Genomic DNA, 25,309 nt, shown 5'->3' on the forward strand with positions numbered 1-25,309 from the left:
CTTAGCACGGCGGCCATCTCGAAATCAGGGCATAAAAAGGTCTCTTTTTAGCAGGGCACAATACTTTAAATGGGAAATACCACCAACTCTCAGTAGGGTGGGGTAATGCCATCAAGTTTCAGTAGGCTGCTATACTTTCAATAGAGATTTCTCTGTATTTCTCCCAGGCTGCTATACTTTTAATGGAACTGTACAAACTCTTTGCAACAGGGCTGCCATGCTTTTGATGAAACAGTACATCACTTCTTAACAGGTCTGTACTACTTTCAAAGGGACAGCAAAAGGACTTGACGTAAGGGAAAAGTTTGCGGCTGAAAAGACCATAGCTAGCATGACCGTTACGGTCAAACAACCCAAAGTAAATACCTCCCCAAGCATACCCTACACATAAACCCCTCCCCCGTACTTACCTTTTGGCAGCACAGCTCGTTGTGTGTACCCAACTACCTGTGACACCAGTTCCCTTCACTAACATGCTTGGGAACCAGTGCCGCTGGGTCCTTTCCTTTTTTTTTCTTCTTCTAACTTTTTCCCCCCTATGCAGGGGACACCCCCACAACCCCTGTTTCTGTTATAGCGAGCAAGGGGAGCAGGGGACACCCTAGCAACCCACTTTGGCTATAATGGTTATGTATGGTATATTTGATTGAATGTTTGGTAGTACGGGATTTTCGTACAGCCTAAAATCGGTCAAATATACCATACGGTTTATTATTTTCGGTCATTTTGGGTAATTCTCAGCAAAAAACTTCTCAGCAAGAGTGTGTCACTTTCCATGATTTTGGCAGGCCAGTTGACTCACCCTCCAAGCCCTTTAACTATCCATAGACTTCAATGGGCTCTCACCAGCCAAAAACGAAATCCTCTGTTTTAAGGCGCCCTGTGGACGCGACAGGTTGAGCGGTATATTTTAATGGGACAGTACAGCACGTCTCCGTCGGATGGTGCTACTTTGAACAGGAACGTTTAAGCAGTTTTGTAGGCACTTGCAGTCAGGACTGTAGGCCAGTGAGTCCTCCTCTGTGATCTTCTCTTTCCGTTTCTTATCTGTCCTCCAGGGGAAATGGCGGCCGGGTGAAAACACATTTTTATTGCACCAATGTCTGTGAGAGGGCGTCCTCCATAATGGATGCTGGGGTGGGCTACATGGGCGGCAGTGGCCGGAGACCAAGTCCAAGCCCTGAGTGAAGTAAGCCTCCAGGGGCCATTAATGGGTCTTATAGCCCGTTCCACCAGCCATTAAGACTGTTAGCACCCTGACCAAACGCCTGAGCACTACAGTTTTGCAAAGGAAACTGATGCCTTGCTCTGAACACAGCGTGCTGAGAATAGGATCATGTTTCCATGTGAGAAACGTCCCTGCTGACATGGCGGCTGAGGAGACGGAAATGCATTGCTTTCAAAATAGAAAGAGGACAGGGTCGGATTCCAAGGTGCGGCCAGCGCCGGCAGCCGAGAAGGCGGAAGAGGGTAGGACGGGGGAAGCGGAGACGCCAGAGAATGAAACGTGGCTCAGACCAGGGAGAGATGCCAGAGGGTACTGCCCAGATTTCGAGCCCGCTCGTGTGTTAAGCCCATTGTTGCACCGTGGCATACAATTGTCTCGGGCACCAATGAAAAAGTGTCCCGCCGTTGCAAAAGGCAGTTCATTCCTTTTGTGAAAGACTGTTTGAATAGTCCCCACGGCGGAGTTTTTTGATACAATGTAATACAAATTGTGCAATTTAAAGAATATTTATTCAGCGATAATGGTCAAAACTACTAGCCGCATAGTGAAGTAACTCAAACTGGCCCATATTGGCCAAAAAAAGTGTCCCACTTTCATCACATCAACTCGCCCACAATTGCATTTTGCGTTTCTGGTTCGGCATTGCCCTAGTGCCCTGTAAACCAGTCCCAGCCTGTTAAGCCGCACATCCTGAGTGATGGCACTGAAACACAGGTCTCTAAGAAGGGCCATTATGTGCATGTGGGAGAGGGCACTCGTTCAAATAGAATAGGGTGAGAGAGTAGGAAACCCTTAATTTATTGAGGCTGGGGTCACATGCCACCTCTTATGAGCCCCCTGCCACCGGTTTCTCTTCACTATTCCAATCCTTGGATAGCGCTTACAAAGTGGGTAGCCTGTTTCTAAGCGCTTCCATTTGGCGGGCAAGGGAAATGAGCGCAAGTGGTGCAAGTTGGGCAGAATCACATAATTGGACCAAATGGGAAATCAGAGATTAGAACTCATGTCCCCTGGTTCCACTCCTGGCACTATTCACCTCAAGAAGCTGCCGTCTTCCAAGCTGCCTTCAAGCGAGAGTGGTTGAGCCCCATCACTAGTGGGGCGGCCCCTTCTTCTGACTACAGGGCCCCCAAGCCCCAGGATGCTGTTTTGTGGAGGACCTCGAGAGGTCTCGGGAGGATAGCTCAGGGGCAACGTGCTCGCCTTGGGAAGCAAGACATCACGGAGCAACACAGGTTTGATCCCTGGGTCCACGCTTAGAAACCTCGGGGTACGTTATAAATAACCAATCATATCTTATGTTAGGTTCCAACGCTCGCTGCCCTCACTCTGGAACCACACTGAAAGATGGAAGAAGTCTTTCCAGGGCTGTTCCGGGGTCCGACAAGGCATTCCACTTTTGCCAATGGTCAGTGAAGTCTGTCACTCCATTAAAGTGGATTTGGGAAAGCCCAAATTATAAATTATAGACCAATATACAACCACAACCATGATCCAATCTGGTTCCAACCCAAAGTCATTGCCCTGGGAACATGCTGGCCTCTGGAAGTATAAGGCCAATTTTCCCCTGAAGCTCAATGGGATAAGCCTAGCGTCCATCCACTCATGTGAGCCACTATAGTACCCGGGCCCTACCCGGCTCCCCAGCCTCCACTGGCGTAGAACTTAACGCACGCCAACCGCTTGACCGTCAAGTTACATAGCAGCCTGGTGCCCTCACTGTTAGATCCCAAATTTCACCCAATATCAATCCTTGACCAGATACGTCCAATTTTCATGTCTGTTTCGAAAGTGATCATCCCTTCTTTCTGCTTCATTCCACCTGCATGAACCGCCCCAACTTGATTCGTGTTCATGGCATGCCACATCAACAATCATTGGCTTCACACGTGTGCGTGCATTCATTCATTATTGCCCACGCCACCCTTCATCTGCCCACAAAGCATGACATCACTTCCCTGACCTTCACGCAAGGTCTGCAGTTTCATTGGGGGCGCGTGGGGGCTGGGGGCTGGGGGCTGGGGGCGGAGCTAGCTATTGTCATTCCAGGAGGTATGGGTGAGAGCAGGAGTGTGAGGGAGTCAAGAACTCAAGAAGAATGGGCAGATCTTAGAGGGTAGGGATGGTAGAATGTCAAAAGGATAGGTGGGATGAGCTTGGCAGAATAGTCAAGGGTCAAGGTCAAAAGGGTAAAGTCGTAAAGCGAAAGGTGGAAATCACAGCAAGGAATTGGAGAGTGTAGAAGAACGAGTGAGATGGGGGTAAGTGACCATTTTTGTATTGGAAAAGTATTGGAATGGACCAGGGAAGGATTTACAAGCAGAGTATGGCCAAATGTAGGGTCAAGGAGTCGGGCACGCTTGTTGACGGCAGGATATCATATAAATAGAATATGATTTCTGGGATCTCCTCAAGTTACACAACTCTTAAGTGAAGGGAAAACGCATAATATTATTCCGTTCCCAGCTCCAGGACTCCCAGATCCTGCTGGACTTGTTTTCAACCAATGTTGAAAAGGAGTGGAACGGGTTCCATTGGCCCATGGCAGACATTCTTCAGAGACATGGCCTCTGACCCATCATTGGAAGGACAAGGCCCATGGCCAGGGCAGTCCTTCAGCCTTAAGTACAGGGTGCACAAGAGGTTCATGGTCCTGGCCAGTAGACAAGGTGGCATCGATGCTTCTTCTCAGGCCAGGGGGCAGGAAGAAAGGTGCTGGGTTATTGGATTGTTTGAAGGATGGCTCTCTGATCAGTTTGTGGCTTCCAGAACCACATCGCCAATATCTTCTGGCACTGGAAGTCAGGCTTCCTTAATTGAGGGACAATTCCCGAACACGAAAGTGCCCTGGGATTAGGACTTGGACACGAAAGGACTTGGATTCGCACGAGGCTGAAGAGCAGGTCAAGAGCAAGTATTGGCTTATCACGTGCATAGCGGCAGACTGTGGCAAGCCCTTCCTGTTTGAAGCCAAACTTGACGGCGGTGGCAGACTCAGTCCACCACTCTGTTCATGAATAGCGCAATTGCTCAGACTTTAGAAGTATGGTACACTGGGTGGGCCAATAGTTGTTGAGTGACAATCAGGTTTTAGAAGGTTTGGTAGACAGGGTACACCACCTACTGTAGAGTGATAATTGGGTTTTAGAAGGTATGGTAGAGGGGGTAGGCCAATAGTTGCTGAGTGACACTCAGGTTTTAGAAGGTTTTGTAGATGAGGTGGGCCAATAGCTGTCGAGTGACATTAAGGTTTTAGAAGGTATGGTAGATGGGGTTGGCCAATAGCTGTCAAATGGCACTCGGGTTTTAGAAGGTATGATAGATGGGGTTGGCCAATTGCTGTCGAGTGACACTCAGGTTTTAGATGGTATGATAGATGGGGTTGGCCAATAGGTGTTGAGTGACACTCAGGTTTTAGATGGTATGGTAGATGGGCTGGGACAATAGCTGTCGAGTGACTCTCAGGTTTTAGATGGTATGGTAGATGGGCTGGGCCAATAGCTGTCGAGTGATCTCACTGTTGTTTTTTCTGCCACCCTTTCTACTCAGACTGTGAGTGCTACGGTCACTCAAACCGCTGCAGCTACATCGACTTCCTGAACGTGGTGACCTGTGTGAGCTGCAAGCACTACACGCGGGGGCAGCACTGCCAGCACTGCCGCCTGGGCTTCTACCGCAACCAGTCAGCCGAACTGGATGATGAGAATGTCTGCATAGGTAACTGGGAACAACTTTGCAACAATGGGTGAGGAGTGCGGGGGGGGGCATGTAGAAACCAAGGACCGCGAAAAGCAGAAAGAAACCCTTCACCCTCTAAAAGAAACAAAGCATCTATGGCCTTGTACACCAGGTGTCCCTAATGCATGGTAACCTCAGGTCTGATAAAATTATGTTGCATCACAACTCTTGCTGTGAGATCAGTGACCGTTTATGCATGAGAGCCGGCTGCAGTGACACTAGCTCATCAGAGGCAGAAACCTGGGGAACGAGTGTGTCCCAGGGCTGTGAAAGCGCCAGGATTACAAGAGAATGACAGGGAGGGCTGCAACCCAGGTTCCTTGCTTCTTGGCAATACATGTGAGCCTTAACAAGAGATGTGTTGGCGGGGTTAAGGCCCTCCTGAATGTCTGTGTGTGTGTGCTGCCCTCTCTACTCTGCGCCCTCTTCCTAATGCAGATTTCCCTCTTCACATTAAGTGCAGGATCTTACTTACAATAGTGCCTCCGCGTTCCACATTGGGCAGACAGGGACCCCTATTATTTGTGTTTGGAGTATGTCCCACCCTATGCCCGCATTTACATCAGCCTGTGGACGCTTCGCTAGTGAACACACAGACCACAAAATGAAGGGACTTCCACACCCAACTATAGTACACGTATTTGATCTTGTCCCTTTTGTTCCGTTCTAGTCTTGCTGAGTATCCCATTAACTGGGGGGTCTCAAGAGAATATCTCAGAAGGACCTATATCGAGCAGGTCCCGCAGAGAAGAAGGACCTATAGAGAGCAGGCCCCGCAGAGATAAGGACCTATAGAGAGCAAGCCCCGCAGAGAAGAAAGACCTACAGAGAGCAGGCCCTGCAGAGAAGTACCTATAGCGAGCAGGCCCCGCAGAGAAGGACCTATAGCGAGCAGGCCCCGCAGAGAAGAAGGACCTAGAGCGAGCAAGACCTGTGGAGAAGAAGGACCCATAGAGAGCAGGCCCGCAGAAATAAGGACCTATAGTGAGCAGGCCCCACAGAGAAGAAGGACCTATAGTGAGCAGGACCCGCAGAGAAGAAGGACCTATAGAGAGCCGGCCTCGCAGGGAAGAAAGACCTATAGTGAGCAGGCCCCGCAGAGAAGAAGGACCTATAGAGAGCAGGCCCCGCAGAGAAGAAGGACCTATAGAGAGCAGGCCCCGCAGAGAAGAAGGACCTATAGCGAGCAGGCCCCGCAGAGAAGAAGGACCTATAGCGAGCAAGCCCCGCAGAGAAGAAAGACCTATAGCGAGCAGGCCCCGCAGAGAAGAAGGACCTATAGCGAGCAAGCCCCGCAGAGAAGAAAGACCTATAGCGAGCAGGCCCCGCAGAGAAGAAGGACCTATAGAGAGCAGGCCCCGCAGAGAAGAAGGACCTATAGAGAGCAGGCCCCGCAGAGAAGGACCTATAGAGAGCAGGCCCCGCAGAGAAGAAGGACCTATAGAGAGCAGGCCCCGCAGAGAAGAAGGACCTATAGAGAGCAGGCCCCGCAGAGAAGAAGGACCTATAGAGAGCAGGCCCCGCAGAGAAGAAGGATCTATAGAGAGCAGGCCCCGCAGAGAAGAAGGACCTATAGAGAGCAGGCCCCGCAGAGAAGAAGGACCTATAGCGAGCAGGCCCCGCAGAGAAGAAGGACCTATAGCGAGCAAGCCCCGCAGAGAAGAAAGACCTATAGCGAGCAGGCCCCGCAGAGAAGAAGGACCTATAGCGAGCAAGCCCCGCAGAGAAGAAAGACCTATAGCGAGCAGGCCCCGCAGAGAAGAAGGACCTATAGCGAGCAAGCCCCGCAGAGAAGAAAGACCTATAGCGAGCAAGCCCCGCAGAGAAGAAGGACCTATAGAGAGCAGGCCCCGCAGAGAAGAAGGACCTAGAGCGAGCAAGACCTGTGGAGAAGAAGGACCCATAGAGAGCAGGCCCGCAGAAATAAGGACCTATAGTGAGCAGGCCCCACAGAGAAGAAGGACCTATAGTGAGCAGGACCCGCAGAGAAGAAGGACCTATAGAGAGCCGGCCTCACAGGGAAGAAAGACCTATAGCGAGCAGGCCCCGCAGAGAAGAAGGACCTATAGAGAGCAGGCCCCGCAGAGAAGAAGGACCTATAGAGAGCAGGCCCCGCAGAGAAGAAGGACCTATAGAGAGCAGGCCCCGCAGAGAAGAAGGACCTATAGCGAGCAGGCCCCGCAGAGAAGAAGGACCTATAGCGAGCAAGCCCCGCAGAGAAGAAAGACCTATAGCGAGCAGGCCCCGCAGAGAAGAAGGACCTATAGCGAGCAGGCCCCGCAGAGAAGAAAGACCTATAGCGAGCAGGCCCCGCAGAGAAGAAGGACCTATAGGGAACAGGCCCCGCAGAGAAGAAGGACCTATAGGGAGCAGGCCCGGCAGAGATATAGAATCGTCATTGCCAGGCCCTCTGGGTCAAGGAACAGCCTATTGCCATCATGTTTTTCTCTCTATCGACTTATTTTATGGGGACCCCTCTTTGTGCTGGATTTTGAGCAACGTATCCCCTCGCTGCATACGCTTCCTATCCCCTCCCCCCCTGTTTCCGGTCTGGTTCTTATCTCCCACCGCAGGGGGGCGAGCCGCCGCTCCCAGTTGCTCAAACACCCCAGGCCTGCCATGTTCTAATCAGTCCTATTTACTGAGGAAAACGTATCCTTTCATGAAACTAAAGCAAGAGATCCCGTGGCACACCTTGCTGTTCCGGGGCACCGGAAGTAATCTACATGTTACTGATCATGGAACACGTTCCAGCACTATATTTAAGATTTAAGCAACTGCAAAAGGGGCGGGGGGGGGGAGGAGAGAGAGAGAGAGAGAGAGAGAGAGAGAGAGAGAGAGAGAGAGAGAGAGAGAGACTGACTCTATGGGACTATGTCTGACTGCCAGTCAATCAGGATTCTTGGAATGCAGGCCCTAAATGCTGACAGTTTCCCACAGTTCCACTGCATACGCTCCTATTTGTACAGCAGCAGTAAGTTAGACACCGTTTTCAGGGGTCAAGTCCTAAAAATTAAAGTGGGGAGACTCATCAACAAAGGCAATGGGATGTGCCATCGCCAGAAATTGGCATATCAAGGTGGAATATGCACATTTCATTAAATTGGCTTTGCATAACAACCTAAATTGAACAGGACAAATGGCATTTGCCTTTCATAAAATCAACACACACACACAAAACCAAGAGAGGATATTGTCTTGTAATAGTGTTTTTGAAAACTTTAAAAGGTGTGCATGTTTTAAACTCCAAGAACCAAGACAAATGTTTTCCCTGGGACTTGCAGTACTGAAATGGGACATTTCACCTTTAGGTGTTAGTTATTTTTCATCAGGTCATATAGTGCAGTGGTGAAGTGTGCGGCCCACAAATCTGCCGCAGTTTGATCCCCGAGGTCGGCTTTAATTCAACCATTCAAAGAGGACATTCAATGTTTCTCATTTTAGCTGGGGTCCACCCTGAGTCCACCCTCTGAATAAAGTGGGTGGACTCCGTTTCCCCGCGTGCACCCTCGACTTGAGCCCTGATAGTCCGTTTTCCTCTTTTGTGAGCCATCCACTACGTGGCAGTGGGCACCCGGGTCCTAGCTTGTCACCCACTTCACTTTGCTGATTGGGCAATTAAGCCCTGTTAGTGCCCTCCCCTGCCGGCCCTAACAATAATTAACACCACTGTAATGTTGTTGTGCCACTGCAAGCAATGGTTTTGGGGCCCATATCGTGGGTTCTGGGTCGATACCACCTGTTACAGTCCCCCCCCACCCACCCGTGGATTGAAGCACCGCATGAGTCCAATACAGCCAGTTCTGAGGAGAGTTTCAGAACCGAGGTGGGGCTCAGATCCTTGGGACTGGTACGCATGCGCCATGAGAAAGGTACACGCAAAGCACAGGCATGTGTGTAACTTTTGGGCACACATCTGCCAGCAGCATAGAGGGGCCATGGGGACCAGCAAAGCAGCAGCCCTCACTGGTCTGCTGGAGAACTCCCTTTCCCTGTGAGTCGCTCTTCCCCAGTACGGACACATTAAAAGTGGGCACCACTATTTTCAAACTCGGTCTACTTCAAATGAATATTCTCACTTTGCCTTGGTACAAGTCCGCTGCCAACCGGCGGTAAAGTGAATATTGTGCGAAGACTGATGAAGTGTATTCTTTCAAATGATTTATTCACGATGACCCCACGTGTGTGTGGTCCTCACTGTCGGAGTTATTTCTCCAATGTATCATAAATAGTCAACGTCACTATTACCCTCTCACATTATGCGGGCCCTTGCCTGTGCATATGTCTTGGCCCTTGGACTGTGTTAGGCAGAATCACCTGCAGTACCCTTTGGAAACACTACATACAATTAAGACTCCAGGTGTAAGTACAATTTCACCTTTGGTACACACCTGAACTACACAGTTATGTGGTAGCAGTGGCTGAGCAGCCAGGCTTATCTCAAGGGGGACGTGAGCAGTACAGGATGTTACACAAAGGACTTGCAATTACAGTGGTTCAAACACTTACTCAAGGTTTCTTAGTAAAAAAGGATATACATTTATTTACACATTTAGTTAGAAAACATTCCACTAGCAAGAGCAGCTCAATATCACGCTATAATACTAAACCAATAAGTTTCTGAACAAGTTAAACTCCCCTGAAGTGGGAGCAAAATGGCACTTCAGTTACTTTCAAAAGAGATCGAACGACAAAGGTTTTAAGAATCAACACACAGTTACTTTCATAGGCAGGGCAAATAGATAGAGTTCACTACAACAGGCAATTCAATTCAATAGGTCTGGGCCAAAGTCAATGGTTCAGCATCTTGGATAGGATAGCACAGTTCTGATAGTAAATGGTTAAGTCTTTGCGCCTGTTCTTAGAAGTAGTTTGCTAGAAGAAAAGTTATATGTCGGTTTAAGGAAGGACACGCCTTCAAAGCTGGGAAAGTTTCACAAACTTTCACCACGGCAGAAAGGATTTCCTGACCGCACTTGCACAGTACCTTTTAAGTGAAGAAAAGCTGTAGCTGAGGCAGTTGTTCCTGGCAGTTCCTGCAGATCTCGCAGTTCCTGAGTTTCAGTCGTGGGGAAAGAAGGAGGACGTTGGGAGGTTCCCGCACTGCCCAGGGAAGAAGCCACAAGCTGGGTAAAATGTTGGTTTATTGTGTGAGTGCCTTAAAGTCCACAAACTGGTTTCCTTCTCACTGGCTATCCAGTTTTCAACAGCACTCTGAAGAAAATTCGACCAGTATGGAGATGGTGTCCAGGTGGCTTACGAGTTGGTTGTTCCCACCAAACTCAAGGGAAGAATTTAACCTTGAAGGGCTTCTCTGTCGATGAAGTTTCAGGCAATTCAGACCTCCAGCAGGGCTTCACCGGTGGACTACGAGTTGCAGCAGCCATCTTCCTTCAGCTCATCTTCGGTTATTTCGTTCCAGTGGTCGACTCTGCTTTCCAAGTCCCAGAGACCTGCTTCTAAACAGTTTTCCCCCATTCATTCCAGCCTAGCTGTCACCTTGCCAGACAGTCAGCCAGCCAATCACGCCAGCATGTATTCAGGTCTCCTAGGAGACTAAGCACAGGGAGTTTCATGCACCTCCCTCACATCCTGTCCACCCCAGATACTCAGGCGCCAGAGGAGGGCTTCAGCACTGAAGCCTGCCAAAGGGCATCGAACAAAGGGACCAAACCTGGTTTGGCGCGCAGAGTTAAATACAAGAAGGACCTTTCCTAAAAGAAACGGCGTAAAAAGTTGACCGGAGTCTGTTTTTATAGATAGGGCTTGGCCACCATATTGAAAAACATGGCTGACCCGATTTTTAGCTACTGTTGTTCGCGGTCGGGAAAAATCATGGTAGTTCATTCAAAAACCACTGCCAGCAGCCATTTCAAGAGGAAAGGGTAACATTCGACTGTTACATGAGTGTTTAGACACAGGGGATGCTAGGCAACCCCTCCACCACTCTATAAGAAGATAGTGTGTGCTGGATCTAAAAAGACTAGCAAAGTCAATTTAATTTCACATGCTCTGGGAGACAGTAGTCAGTCCCAGAGAAGGTATTTAAACCTTGGGGAGTCTGAAAGACACCCCTGTGCCACTGCACTGAAGGTGCTGTGTGACACACAAGAAAAAGATGATGCCTATGGAGTTGTTTAAAACGCCATATCCAAAGAACACAAAAGTAAAGCACACAACAAAATACATGAAAGAGTGGGGAAAAAAGGCTCACACTCTTTCCAGGTAAAAATGTAAATCCTAGAAATCCAGCAAAGTTGCTGGGGGTCTCAAAAGGTAAGGGAAATGAGCACATTCTTGAGAATTCTCCATAACAGACTGTCTCTCTTAAGGCAAAGTGAACAGGTTGCCCCAAAAATGCCAATATAAATGCATCAATGTCTGAACTCCCTGTTAAGTTGTTCCTCGACTTTGCAAATGAACCGTTACAGCTCCTTTTGGTTCCAGGAAGATCCTGTTCTTCAAATGTGCAGTTTTTCATTGTCCCTCATTGCTTCTTGTGAGGTTAGAGCCTCATGATATTGTCAGTGTACCTCATTTATGTCAGTTGAGGTGCGTGTTGCAATTAACATGCACGAGCACGGAGGACGCTCTCTTAACTGGAGACTCATTTGCACCAACGATTGGCCTCACTGTTCCAATGGCAGTGAGTACAGGTGGGTTGGGGCACACCAGTTTGTGGAAACAGAGCAAAGGGGAAGCCACTTCCTGGGACGTAATAGTCACAGGATTATCTATGGAGACCCAAGGGTGCTGTGGTGCCAGAACCTGGTAAAGTGATAAAAGGAACATAGGAGGCCAGTTTGCAGTTCTGCCAGAGGTGCTCTGGACAGGTAAAAGCACTGCCCAGAGTTCTCAAGGCTGCTTAGATGCAGTTGGTGACAAGGTTGGCCACCAACCTCGGGGTGTAAAAAGTTACATTTACAATAGCAATACAACAGGAAGTAAAATTGAGAAGCCTATCCACCTTGTTATGGGCCATGTGCTCCTTAACAATGAGATGGGTAGGCTAAGTCACTGCCCTAAGGGGCAATTTCCAGATTTGTAAGGAACACCATAGAATGGTACAAGGAGTCAGTCTGCCTGAAGGGGGAAATGGGTAGGCACACGTGAATGCAAGAAATCAACACTGGGACAATGTAGTAATCCGTCAGTCTTCATTAGTAGGCAATTTCAACCAAACAATGTACAAGAATTAAGCACAGTTAAAACAGCATTATAAAAACCATACATTATTATGAGACCATTTAATTACCAGCTAAAACCTTCCCCCACCCTCCCTCAGCAGAAATATAGTTACAGGCAAGTAACTCTTTTCTTCTCCAGCATTTGGATCTTTTTTGGCTTTACATGATCAGGACAGATTAAAAAGCAGTACACACAGAAAGGACAGGCGTAAGAATCAGCCTACCAAACAAAAACATACCCCAATTCTAATGCAATAAATATCAAAGCACTGTTTGGCCCACTGCCGTCTTGATCGTGCCGTCTACCTCCAGGTAGTAATGCTTTGTAAAGACATGAGTTTTTTGCAAGGTTGAAGCTTGACAAATGCTGTGGGTCAAGCCCTGGCTGTTCTGGCCCTCATTCAATGGCTGTTAGTCTTCCAGGAATCGGCATATTCCCTACTTCATTTTAGAACCTGATACAAACTGGTCTCCATCTGGCAACGCCGTGTTTTGAAAAGCCCTAGCCATGATGTGAGGTATCAGAGGCAACAAATCGCTGAACTGACCCACCGAATTAAGCTTTTCTCGCGGTGGAATACCACAGAGTTCTCCTCCCACCAAAAGTGTACAAATATTATTTGGCTGTTGTAGAAGGGATTTTGAAGAATGTTGGCAAGGGAACAGTTTGGTTTATGTGGATTTCAAAGAGTAATTTAGAAATTAATTTAAGAATTAATTTGTAGGGCATATTGCCTGAAGGGAAGTGTCACCACTCCGTACATTCTTTGACTACTCATGTACCAAATTAAATGGGCGGCTGGATGCGTTGTTTGCACCATGGCCACAGATTCGTGCCAACAGTGAGTTCTCATTTTGTGACAGGAGACTCCGTAACACCAGGTAAGAAAGATTTACTGAGAAAGGTAGTGCAGATATACGTACTGAACTCGGAGGCCACTAGCCGCCCAAGGCATCTAATGCAGGTCTCTGTCACCCATTGGACATTAGTTTATAAAACCTTCGTTCCTGGAGGTGGGCCAGCGTAAGATAGAGCTAAAAGAAAGAATAGCTTAGGAAGACATCTGGGGGTGGAGTGGAGGCTAAAATAAGAAATCTGTGATTGCGTGGGTAGACTGCATGAGAGAAGCGGGATGCATGAAATAGTGCTGGAAAAAGGCTGACCCACAGCAGTGAGACACAGACCCCCACCCCCAAAAGCAGAAGGAAGAAGAAGGGAGACACAAGGAGTAGTCTTGCAGGAGGTGGCCTTCTGCAACATTTCTCTTTGAAATGCATGATACAGACCTAGCTCCAAATCTCCAGGTTATGGATTACAAAGACGGCATGCCCCTTATGTTTGAGGAAACTTGCTACACAGTTCTATCAGCAGCGCTTTGAGTAGACAGCCTCATCTACTAGCAGCTAGAAAGCTACGAAGAGTCATGGCAACATTGATGCAGTGTTGCAGGCTGAAACATGGCATAACAGATAGCACAGCAGAGTTGCTGGTTCACACTGAGCTCTTATGTTTGTGTTTTGACAGAATGCAACTGTAACCAGAAGGGCTCAAAGCACGACCGTTGCAATGACACCGGCTACTGCGACTGCCTGGATGGTGCCACCGGGCCTAAATGCGATGACTGCCTTCCCGGCTACTACTGGAGGCAGGGTTGTCTACGTGAGTATCCCCAGGCCTGGTCATGCCCACAGTAACATACTGCTATAATAAAAACTCAGAACTCAGCAAAGGTGATTAATTTATCATCTGTAGGCAGATAGTAGTCATCAAATTCTGCACCATTCAATGCTAAACTGTGAGTAGCGCGAAGGAGGTAGGAGCGCAGTCTGCTTCTTATCTGTCCCTCAGAGTAACCTAACAGTTGAAAGAAATCTCTGGAACTGGGTCCTCTAAGGGCTTGATTGCACCCAAACCATCAAAGTTAACAAACTGAAAACACCACAAAATGGGCATTGTCCTAATTTATTGTTTGTGAAATGGAAACTGTGTTTTGGGACTTTGTTACTGTGTATAGCACTTGCCACCATTTACTGGAGTGCTTCCAAAGCAGACACACCCTTATTCAATGATAAGTGGATATGTGGTGTTGATTATAACCATCTGCCTCTCACTTCTCCACTCTTGCAGCAAACGTGTGCGACGACGAGTTCCTGATCTGCCAAAATGGTGGAACCTGCCACGAGAATCAGCGCTGCCTCTGTCCGAACGCCTTCAAGGGGATCTTGTGTGAGCAGCCCAAATGTGACCCCCACCACAAGGACTGTGACGGAGCATGCAGCACATGCCTCAACCTGGTGGCCGTCGTCTTGGGTGCCCTAGTCGGCCTGCTGTCACACCTGAGGGACTTCTAGATTGCCAAAATACTTGAAATGGCACAAAGAAAGAGATGAACCATGAGGGGGAACCCTTAAGAGGGTTAGGCTGGGCTCACTCGCACCCTTGCCGCTATCCCTTCGTGGCTAGAAGACAAAGCACCTTGTATTATCCGCAATGATTTGTCAACACCGAAAGCAAGACACCTACTAGGTTGGTCTGTATCATTGGAACGGAAGGCGCCATTTGCCACAGTGATCATGTAGACCGTTGGCAATGCAGCTGCTGCCCTTCCAGAGAGACGTTAGAGGGAGGAGCAAGGAGTCAAATGTGATTAACAATCCCTAGTTCCACATCAAGATGGCGGAATTCCTCAAGATACTTCGAACGTTTCGCACAAAAAGACACGGGTTTCTCTGCCAAAAGTAAATAGGGAGGAAATAAGGGTAAATAAATATAGGCTCACAGATGTTTGCTTTTTCTTATTTGATATTTGTTTTGCTTTTGAGGGGGCAGGTGTTGCCATGCAATCAGGACTTGTCCACATCGAAAGCACCAGGCTCTGACTGTTCTGTCTTCGTCGCTTCCTCCAGGGATGGCCTACAAACATGTTCTACTTGGGCATACCGTGCAGCCAGACTTTGCGGCCGCTCAGTTATATATACACATATATATATATATATATATTTTTGTTAATTTGTTCTATGTTCAATCCACTGGGACACACCATAAATTATTGGGGCAGGAGCATCGGTCACATGACATACGACGCAGACAGCTCATACTGTACCTTCCGGAAGTCTTTCTTTCATTTTTAATTTTGTAGAAATTTATTTTTGTTGCAATTTAACATTAAGAGATGCTCACAGGGAGGCAGTTGCAATGGACATTCTGGTATGGTGTATAATCCCACAGTAAAATAATGATGTATCGCTGCTGGACCCATTGTCTGTGTTGTGTAGCGGGACATGGTTCGGGGTAGAATCTGGAGTTATCAACCTTGAAATCGTATGCCTCCCCAAACTGTTGTAGGGAAGAGTAATTAGGAAAAGAGGGGTTACGTGTCATGACTGAAAACAGATTATAATTTGTCCAACAATTCCTCCATATAGTAAACCGACAGATTTTGGAAGCAACATTGGGTGGCAAGCCCTTGTGAGGACATTCATAAAACCCACATACAACCCATATGACAAAAGCAAAGCAAGCCAGATTAAGACCTCCATAGTTATCCCAGATGAATAGCAATTTAGGGACACACTGACCAATCAGCATAAGACTCTAATGCCTATCCTAAATTAACTAACTCCTGAGGGACACACTAACCACCTACATAATACACCCACCATAGCTATTCTAAATGAACTAACTGCTGAGGGACACACTAACCACCTGCCTAATGCACCCACCACAGCTATCCTAAATGAACCAACTCCTGCGTGACACACTAACCACCTACATAATACACCCACCATAGCTATTCTAAATGAACTAACTGCTGAGGGACACACTAACCACCTGCCTAATGCACCCACCACAGCTATCCTAAATGAACCAACTCCTGCGTGACACACTAACCACCTACATAATACACCCACCATAGCTATTCTAAATGAACTAACTGCTGAGGGACACACTAACCACCTGTCTAATGCACCCACCACAGCTATCCTAAATTAACAAACTCCTGAAGGACACACTAACCAACTGCATAATACACCCACCATGGCTATCCTAAATGAACTAACTCCTGAGGGACACCGTATCCACCTGCCTTCTGCACCCATCATAGCTATCCTAAATGAACTAACTCATGAGGGACACACTAACCACCTGCATAATACACCCATCACAACTATTCTTAATGAACTAACTCCTGAGGGTCACACTAACCACCTGCCTAATGCATCCAGCACATCTATCCTAAATGAACTAACTCCTGAGGTACACACTAACCAACTGCATAATACACCCACCATGGCTATCCTAAATGAACTAACTCCTGAGGGACACACTAACCACCTATCTAATGCACCCACCACAGCTATCCTAAATGAACAAACTCCTGAGGGACACACTAACCAACTGCATAATACACCCACCATGGCTATCCTAAATGAACTAACTCCTGAGGGACACTGTAACCACCTGCCTTCTGCACCCACCATAGCTATCCTAAATGAACTAACTCATGAGGGACACACTAACCACCTGCATAATACACCCATCACAACTATTCTAAATGAACTAACTCCTGAGGGACACACTAACCACCTGCCTAATGCATCCAGCACAACTATCCTAAATGAACGAACTCCTGAGGGACACACTAACCAACTGCATAATACACCCACCATGGCTATCCTAAATGAACTAACTCCTGAGGGACACTGTAACCACCTGCCTTCTGCACCCACCATAGCTATCCTAAATTAACTAGCTCATGAGGGACACACTAACCACCTGCATAATACACCCATCACAACTATTCTAAATGAACTAACTCCTGAGGGACACACTAACCACCTGCCTAATGCATCCAGCACATCTATCCTAAATGAACTAACTCCTGAGGGACACACTAACTACCTGCCCAATACACCCACCATAACTATCCTAAATGAACTAACTCCAGAGGGACACACTGACTACTTCTGCATCAGACTCCCACAGTTATACTAAAAGAGTAACATTTTAGGGACACACTGACCACCCCTAAGTAATACACCCATGGCTATCCTAACTAAGTAGCACATATGGGGCACACTGGCCACCCCTATATAATACTCCCATAGGTATTGTAAATGAGTAGCACCTATGGGACACACTGGATACCACTGCTTAATACTCCCATAACTATCCTAAATGAGTAGCACCTATGGGACACACTGGCCATCCTTGCACAATAGTCCCATAACTGTCCTAAATGAGTAGCACCTATGGGGCACACTGGCCACCCCTATATAATACTCCCATAGGTATCATAAATGAGTAGCACCTATGGGCCACACTGGCCACCCCTGTATAATACTCCAATAACTATCCTAGGTGGGTAGCACCTATGGGACAGACTGGCCATCCCTGCACAATATTCCCATAACTATCCTAAATGAGTAGCACCTATGCAACACAGACCACCTCTGCATAGCACTCCCATAGCCATCCTAAATGAGTAGCACCTATACGAGACACTGGCCATAGCTGCATAAAACTCCCATAACTATCCGAAATGAGTAGCACCTATGGGACACACTGCCACCCCTGCATAAAACTCCCATAACTATCCTGAATGAGCAGCACATATAAGAGACACTGACCACCCCAGCATAATACTCCCATAACTATCCTAAGCGAGTAGCACCTATGGGGCACATTGCCCACCCCTGTATAATACTCACATAGCTATCCTAAATGAGCAGCACATATAACCCCTCCGGCACCCCTCAAAGCACCAGTAACATGTCCAATAGCACCAGCTGCATGCCCAGCCCTGACACTACTCCCCCCTCCCTCTTGCAGGCTCAGGTTTAGTGGGGTACATCTGATGGAATTGGCAGAGGAGTCGAGGAGCATGAACGTTCTGAGTGGGTTCCCAGGATCGGTCCTCTGGGCCATACCCTTTCCAGTCTATGAGGTACCACTGGTTTCGTTGCCTGATGGTGAGTCCAAGATGGCCTTAACTTCGTATTCTGGGTACCCGTCAACTATAACGTGTGGGGGTTTTGTTTGTTTAATGGGAGCTGGGGCTGGTTTTAACAAGGCAACATGAAATACGGGATGTATCTTCATATGTTGAAGCAATGTCAACCGTACTGCCACTGGGTTAATGATTGATTCTACTGGAAACGTGCCAATAAAACGGGGATGGAATTTACGTGTTCCTTGAAGATGAAGGTTCCACGTTGAAAGCCATACATTGTCTCCTATGTGATAGAGTAGACTTGCTCTTCTTTTCTTGTCTGCATAGCGCTTATACGTTTGCTTTGCTGTTGTCAGGTTGTGTTGTCTTGTCTGCCAGATGCCTTCCAGCTGCTTTCTCTGTTCCCATGCTGCTGGGACACTAGGTACATCAGGTTGTGCTACTGGCTGAAAGCGTGGTTGGTACCTGTAGTGTGGAATCAGAAAAAATACAATATTACGGCTGTTACACCGAGCAAAGGAAAATACACCGACACAGGCTTCTAAAGATTCCCAGAATCTTTATTACAAAACTGAACAGTATTCAACAAAGTACACAAATAGCTATTTGGCTGTCAATAGATCACAGAGACCACCAGTAGGGTTCAATGTGAGCAGTGAGACAATTTCCTAGCTGGACATCGACGCATTTATACAATTTGTAAAATGATGTCCAGCCCCTTTACAGGTTAATCATGCACTGGGCTAGGGTCTCGCCAGGTTCACTTTCCTAATTTACATATCCCGTGCTTGTGTTTTACTTTTTCAATACATTTACTAACACACTCCATTATTCTTTAATTTCACATTTGCACTCTATACATATTGTTTAAATACAGACCAAACAATGTTTCGCCTATTATATTCGGATAGCATTATTGTTCTTGTATACTTGTAGTTTAACATTGCTAATTCAAGTAATCCCCTGCTCCCGAGGTCAGCGAAGGACAAGGTCTACATGACCCTAACATGTAGCCTGAGGGCAGGTTGGACATTAACTCCCCTACAGAGGTTGGAGAGGTTAAGGCAAGAACAAGGACACACGAGACGGCCATTTTAGATTACAGGGTGACTTTGTATAAAACCCCAAAATGGCGGTTTCTAACCTAAAATGGAGGCTTGATTCAAGATGGCGCCTTACATCAATTTCTAAGGTCAAGACCTTGCCGCAGAGAGTTATTCGCGTATAATTTTAAGCAACTTGGCGTAGGCCAATATACATACAAATCGTTTGTAATAAGAGACATAATTTAATATCCGGTTTGACAAACCCTCCTTTTGGCCTATGCCAAGTGCTAATACTACCTCTGATTTGCTTGCTAGTAACTCCATGCGTCATCGTCCATACACCCTGAATCATTGTCGGACATATCTATTGTCACTAGGTCTGATACCAGAGTTTCTTTCAACACATACTCTTTGGAGAGCTCCTTTGGGGCATATTTTTTATTCCCTAATACACTTGTTGCTTGTGCGCAACATCCCCCTAATACTGAGCATATACCAGGGAGACACTGTATACAACAACAAAGAAACAGAAAACTTCCCAAGATAATCAATAGGGCCGAGAACAACTTCCAACCCCATGACCGTAGGAGGTCCCAAAACCATGTACCCAATTTCCCTCAGGAACATGTACTTCTGAACTAAGAACATGTAGATTTTGGATCGCCCCAAAAGATCGTAGGAGAGGAGTCTGGAACGTAAACGCAGCAAGCGGACCCCACTAATTTACATACTCCTCCTCGCTCTGCCAGGATGACATCTAATGCCATCCGGTTCTGAAGAGCCACTAATCTTATCGCTCTCTGCTCCAACATCATATTATAGAGTATGTCAGTGGTCCGATTGATGGTTCTCTCCAATACTCTCGCTAGTCCCCTAATATCCTCTGAATTCATAATTTGCCCAAAAAATGGCACAAAGGATTTCATAATATCTCCTAAGGTTTGTGCTGGAGTATCCCTTTTTACACCTCGTCGTGGACGAGCCTTTGAAATTTCTGTAGTACTGGCAATAAATACCCCAGGTAATAGAATCCCTAAATAACAGGTTCCTTGCCAATCCCTGGGCAACCACGGAAATGCCACATTACCGCAAACAAAATAGACAGGTTCACCTACGTACAGAGGTCTGTTTTCACTAGTCAAATTCGCAATGTTGGCGCACTTTCTAAAATTACCCATTGACCTTGTTCCATTCATCTGTATGCAGAAGGATACTGAATCGGGGCTGTGATTAACAGAATAAGATGGAGGTGTGGCATCCTTATTGCCTATTGGAGCAATTTTGAAAGAAATTAAAGACTGAAAAGGACGAGACAATCTATCAGAGGGCCTAACAGAAGCAACGTTTGGCTTGCTTCTATTTGCAAAAAGCGAGCATCGCAGGGGCATCAAAACTTTCTTTTCAAAACTATTTAAATTTGTACCATCAAAGTTCCCTGAGATGCTGTCATTCCATCAACCAAAAAATAGTGCTCTAGGAGAGGCGTAACAGGCAGTTGTCAGAGGCAAAGGGTAAATATACCAACCTAGCCCCTTATCCCCATGTTGCGGTAGATGTGTACAGATCCAGCAATTGGTCTTATTAAAAATTGCACGAGTGGCATTCATGATTAATAAAAGGGTATTATTCTGATAATTCCGTCTATGTAAAGAATCTCTAGGTGACAAAGTATGCAATTGCACAGAGGGAGTGGGAATCACAGATACATTTTCAATAGGTAAAAAGTCCTCTAACGGATATGCTTCTTCCAGATACCATAACCCAAACCCAAAAGTCATTACAAATCCAGAAATTAGTACGAGAAGGCAACAATACACACTTTGGGGGTCCCCTTACATACTTGATCATTGTCTCTGCTAGTCACATTTTTATCTAAAAGTTCAGTACGAGTGGTAGCGGGTGCAGGCATCGTAGTCTTCAATCGAAAAAACACCAATTGTTCGTTTGCTGGCGACTCCAGTCGCGCGTCTTATTAATGTCTTTCCCACAACCCTTAGCCAACAGAATCTTTTGTACAATCGGGCCAAAAAGACAAGCCCTCAAATGATTTTTTTCAATCGCACAGTCAGACCATGCTGTACGTTTACTTCCTTGGGCGCAAATTATATTTTGCAGTTTCTGGTGGGAACAAATTGTCGTCACTTCCTCCTGGAAGTGGCGAACGGACGGAAATGGGATCAAGAAAGGATTGATCCGGAAGTTCCACTGTTGGGGAGTGCGGAGACAAGATGGACGTTTTGTCCGGCCTTGCGGATTCTGAAGCGGTCTCAGATTCTCCCTTGTTGGTTGTTGCTGTTTCAGGCACGCGAGTTACAGCCGTGGGAAGAGATTCTGTGTCTTCTGTATCGTATGGCACGGGCTGTGGGATCCGTTTGGTGTGCGTCGCATGGATCCAGTGTTTACGACCCGCTACCCGCACGGCAGTCTGGGTGACTAGCAGGACTTGGTAGGGACCCCTCCACCGAGGGGCAATGCAAGATGACCTCTCAAAAACCTTTGTGAGGATCCAGTCCCCCGGTCGTAGACTGTGACCGGGGCCCTCGTAGTGCACAGGTAATGCCTCTCGTACCTGGTGATAAATTGAAAACAGATTTTTAGTCAACTGGTTACAGTAGTCTGAAAGAAGCACATTTTCTGTATCCCATAATGAGCGACTTTTTGGCATACCCCAAATATTAGCAGGTCTCACCATTACCACCTCAAAGGGAGAGAGCCCAGTCTTAGTTTGAGGGGTCGTTGTCATCAATAGTAACAAGATCGGTAAGGCGTCCGGCCATTTTAGCTTGGTGCCAGCACACATCTTAGCTAGTTTGTTCTTTATAATGCCATTGTGCCTTTCCACTAATCCGGCACTCTGGGCATGTCTAGCTGAATGGAACCGCTTGTCAATCTGTAAAAAATTTGCAAATTTGCAGGATTACAGTGGCAACAAAGTGTGGCCCCTTATCAGACCAGATGACTCTCGGCACCCCGAACCTAGGAAAAAACTCTTTCAACAGAGTTTTTACCGTGGTTATGGCCGTTGCATCTTTAACCGGGAAGGCCTCAACCCACTTACTAAAGGCGCAAATAACAACCAATACATATTTAAGATTGTTACACCGTTCCATTTCAATAAAATCAAAGTGAATGACCTCAAACGGGACAGAAGGTGGAGCGAAACTTCCTCTAGGAGTCGAGGTACCTTTTCCTACATTGTGCTGCAAGCAAACCATGCAGTTCTGGACAAAACGCTCCGCAATTTTGAAAATCTTATCATTGGCCCATACACTGTGTAGCATTTTTGTTAACGTCCGCGCACACACATGTTTCGGACCATGAGCCATAATAACCATCATTGTAATGTAGGCGTCAGGGAGTAACCATGTCCCTTCAACATTGTCTACCCAACACCCATCATCATCCAATCTTCCTGCAACCTCGATCCATCTCTTAGTTTCCTCTATGGTAGCATCTGCCTGAATATCTTTTACAACATCGATACTTTCTCCCAAAGTGCAAACATTTACAACTTCTTTTACAGCGTACATTTCTGAACTGCAATCAGTGGCAGTCTGTTTAGCTATCTGATCGGCGAAGGCATTCCCTTTTCCTACATCATCTGTAACTTTTTGATGTGCTGAACATTTTATGATAGCTAACTGAACAGGGAGTGCAAGTGCTGAAAGTAATCGCACTATTAAAGTGCCATGCTGGATTTTCCTTCCATGCGAGGTCAAGAAACCTCGTTCTTTCCAAAGTCTACCGAAATTGTGGGCCACCGCAAAGGCATACTGACTGTCAGTATATATATTCACTGTACGCCCTTCAGAAAGCTCACAAGCTCGAGTTAACGCTATAATTTCTGCGGCCTGCGCAGAGTTATGCATAAGTCTTTTAGCTTCTACAACCGTGCTTAAAGTAGTGACAGCATAAGCAGCCGTGGATGTTCCGTCTGGAAGTTTAAAACAAGAGCCATCACAAAATAGCTCTCCTTGAGGGCTATTCAAAGGCGTGTCTTTCAAATCGATTCTGCCTTTAGTCTCTTGTTCTGTCATATAAAGGCAATCGTGTGACATATCGTCATCATCAACAGTATTTTGTGAGACAGGTAAAAGTTCAGCCGGATTTAATACGCAACACCACTGAATTTGAATGTAGGGGGCAAACAAGATCAGTTCATATCTTGTCAATCGTGCAGAAGTGAGGTGTTGCGTTTGAGTTCTATTCAATAGAATATCTACAGAGTGAGGTACCATTAGGGTTAACGCATGACCCAGGACCATTCCCTCACTCTGTTTTACAGACGCAGCAGCAACAGCGCGCAAACATCTTGGCAAAGCGCATGCTACAGGATCAAGGGTGGAGGAATAGTAGCCGCACGGCCTATTCTTCCTTCCATGTTCCTGCATTAACACAGCCAAAGCACATCCATCACGTTCATGCACAAACAATACAAAGGCCTGATCATAATTAGGGGTTCCTAAAACCAGCGCCGAACACAGATCGGATTTTAGCAAATCGAATGCTGTCTGGTGTTCCAAGGTCCATGGCAATGGCAAAGAAATGCCCTTCTTTGTCAAAGCCAACATTGGTTTAATCATTAACGAAAAATTCGGGATCCACAATCTACAATAAGAAGCCATACCTATCAAGGCTCTAACTTCCTCTTGCGTATTTGGGACAGGCATACCAGAAATGGTCTTTATTCGTTCAGGTGTCAACCATCTTCCCTCCTTTGACAGGAGATAGCCTAAATAGGCGACCTCCTGGCAACAATATTGGAATTTCTTAAGTGAAGCTTTGTGGCCATGTTTTGCTAGATGACAAAGCAACAACACAGTGCCTTCTTTACAGGCACTCTCAGAATCAGCAGCCAAGAGGAGGTCATCTACGTACTGTAGTAACGTGCAAGTAGTAGGCAACTCGAGGGTATCAAGCTGCTCTTTCAATGCCCTACTATAAATACTTGGACTCTCAGTGTACCCTTGCGGTGCACGAGTAAATGTAAACGAGCGTCCACCTAGGGTAAACGCAAACAAATACCCGCTATCCTTGTGTATGAGAATACTGAAAAACACGTTTTTAAGATCAACAACGCTAAAGTGAGTGGCAGAAGCCGGAATAATGGTTAATATCGTTGTAACATCAGGTACAATAGGAAATTGAGGAGCCACAATTTTGTTAATAGCGCGTAAATCAATTATAAAACGAAAGGGAATCGCATTATCACCTTTTTTTGTATACTGGCAAAATGGGGCTGTTACATATGCTACCCGTAATCTCCTCAATTACTCCACGATGTACAAAATCAGAAACTATACATTTCAAAGCCTGTTCGCCTTCAACTGAGATCTTATATTGCGGGATGCGAGGCAATTTTACTCCATGTTTCAAAATAATTTTAACAGGTTAAATCTGGAGAATGCCCACATCATTATCATCAATTGCCCATAATCATTCTGGAACATTACTAAATTCTAGCGGTAAAGGTCGAGTCAAAAACTGAGAGGCGAGTGATTGCTGGGGTGAAATTGTTAGCCGAATTCCATCCGGAGAACAATGAATTACTGCGTGTAATGCCTTCAACAAATTTAGCCCCAGCAAGTTCTCCCCACAGTTTGTGGTAAGTAGGAATGGACACTGTTCCGTGAAGGGACCCAGTGTTATCGGTACTGGCAAAGAAACCGGACAAACTACAGGCGTGCCTGAAAACCCTACGGAAACGTTGGATTGCCCTAACAGGGGACTATTTGGAACCCGTGAATGGTCAATGGAACATTTCTGTGCTCCCGTATCTACTAAAAATAGATGCTTCCTATTTCCCACCGCCATCTCAACGTAGGGGCCTTTCTGATGAACAGGAATAGGCATAGGTTCCAAATCCTGTTTCGGCCAATCCTAGTGGAACAAAATGTTATCAAAAGGAAGCTCTTCGGAGAGGTATGCGGCAGAAGGGTGATCAAAAATGTTTCTATTATCCACATTCGAAACTTGCTTTTCTTGTGAAGAAGGTTGCTGTGAGTCTGGTGTAAACTGACCTCTGCCAGGGCCCCCTGCACCTGGGCGACCTCTGGATCATCTACCCATGTTCCCAAATGACCTTTGCTGTAAGGTCAGACAGCGTGCGCGCCAGTGGCATTCCTGCCGGCAATAGGCACACTGGTTAATGGTTAC

At 46.7% G+C, this 25,309-nt stretch overlaps 1 protein-coding gene across 6 annotated transcripts in view; it reads left to right on the top strand.

Annotated features, from left to right (window-relative positions):
- NTNG2 (netrin G2) overlaps positions 1–15,408 on the top strand; it is a 517,246-nt gene extending 501,838 nt beyond the window's left edge. For all 6 annotated transcript variants that reach the window (XM_069609300.1, XM_069609301.1, XM_069609302.1 and 3 more), the window contains 3 exons: positions 4,778–4,945; positions 13,679–13,813; positions 14,282–15,408. In XM_069609300.1, the coding sequence (XP_069465401.1) occupies positions 4,778–4,945; positions 13,679–13,813; positions 14,282–14,505 (527 nt within the window). In that variant the 3' untranslated portion in view covers positions 14,506–15,408. The remainder of the gene's footprint in view (positions 1–4,777; positions 4,946–13,678; positions 13,814–14,281) is intronic.
- The last annotated feature ends 9,901 nt before the right edge of the window (positions 15,409–25,309 follow it).

This window comes from Ambystoma mexicanum, chromosome 8 (genome assembly GCF_040938575.1).
Source record: "Ambystoma mexicanum isolate Mex_15411 chromosome 8, UKY_AmexF1_1, whole genome shotgun sequence".
Lineage (NCBI taxonomy): Eukaryota > Metazoa > Chordata > Amphibia > Caudata > Ambystomatidae > Ambystoma > Ambystoma mexicanum.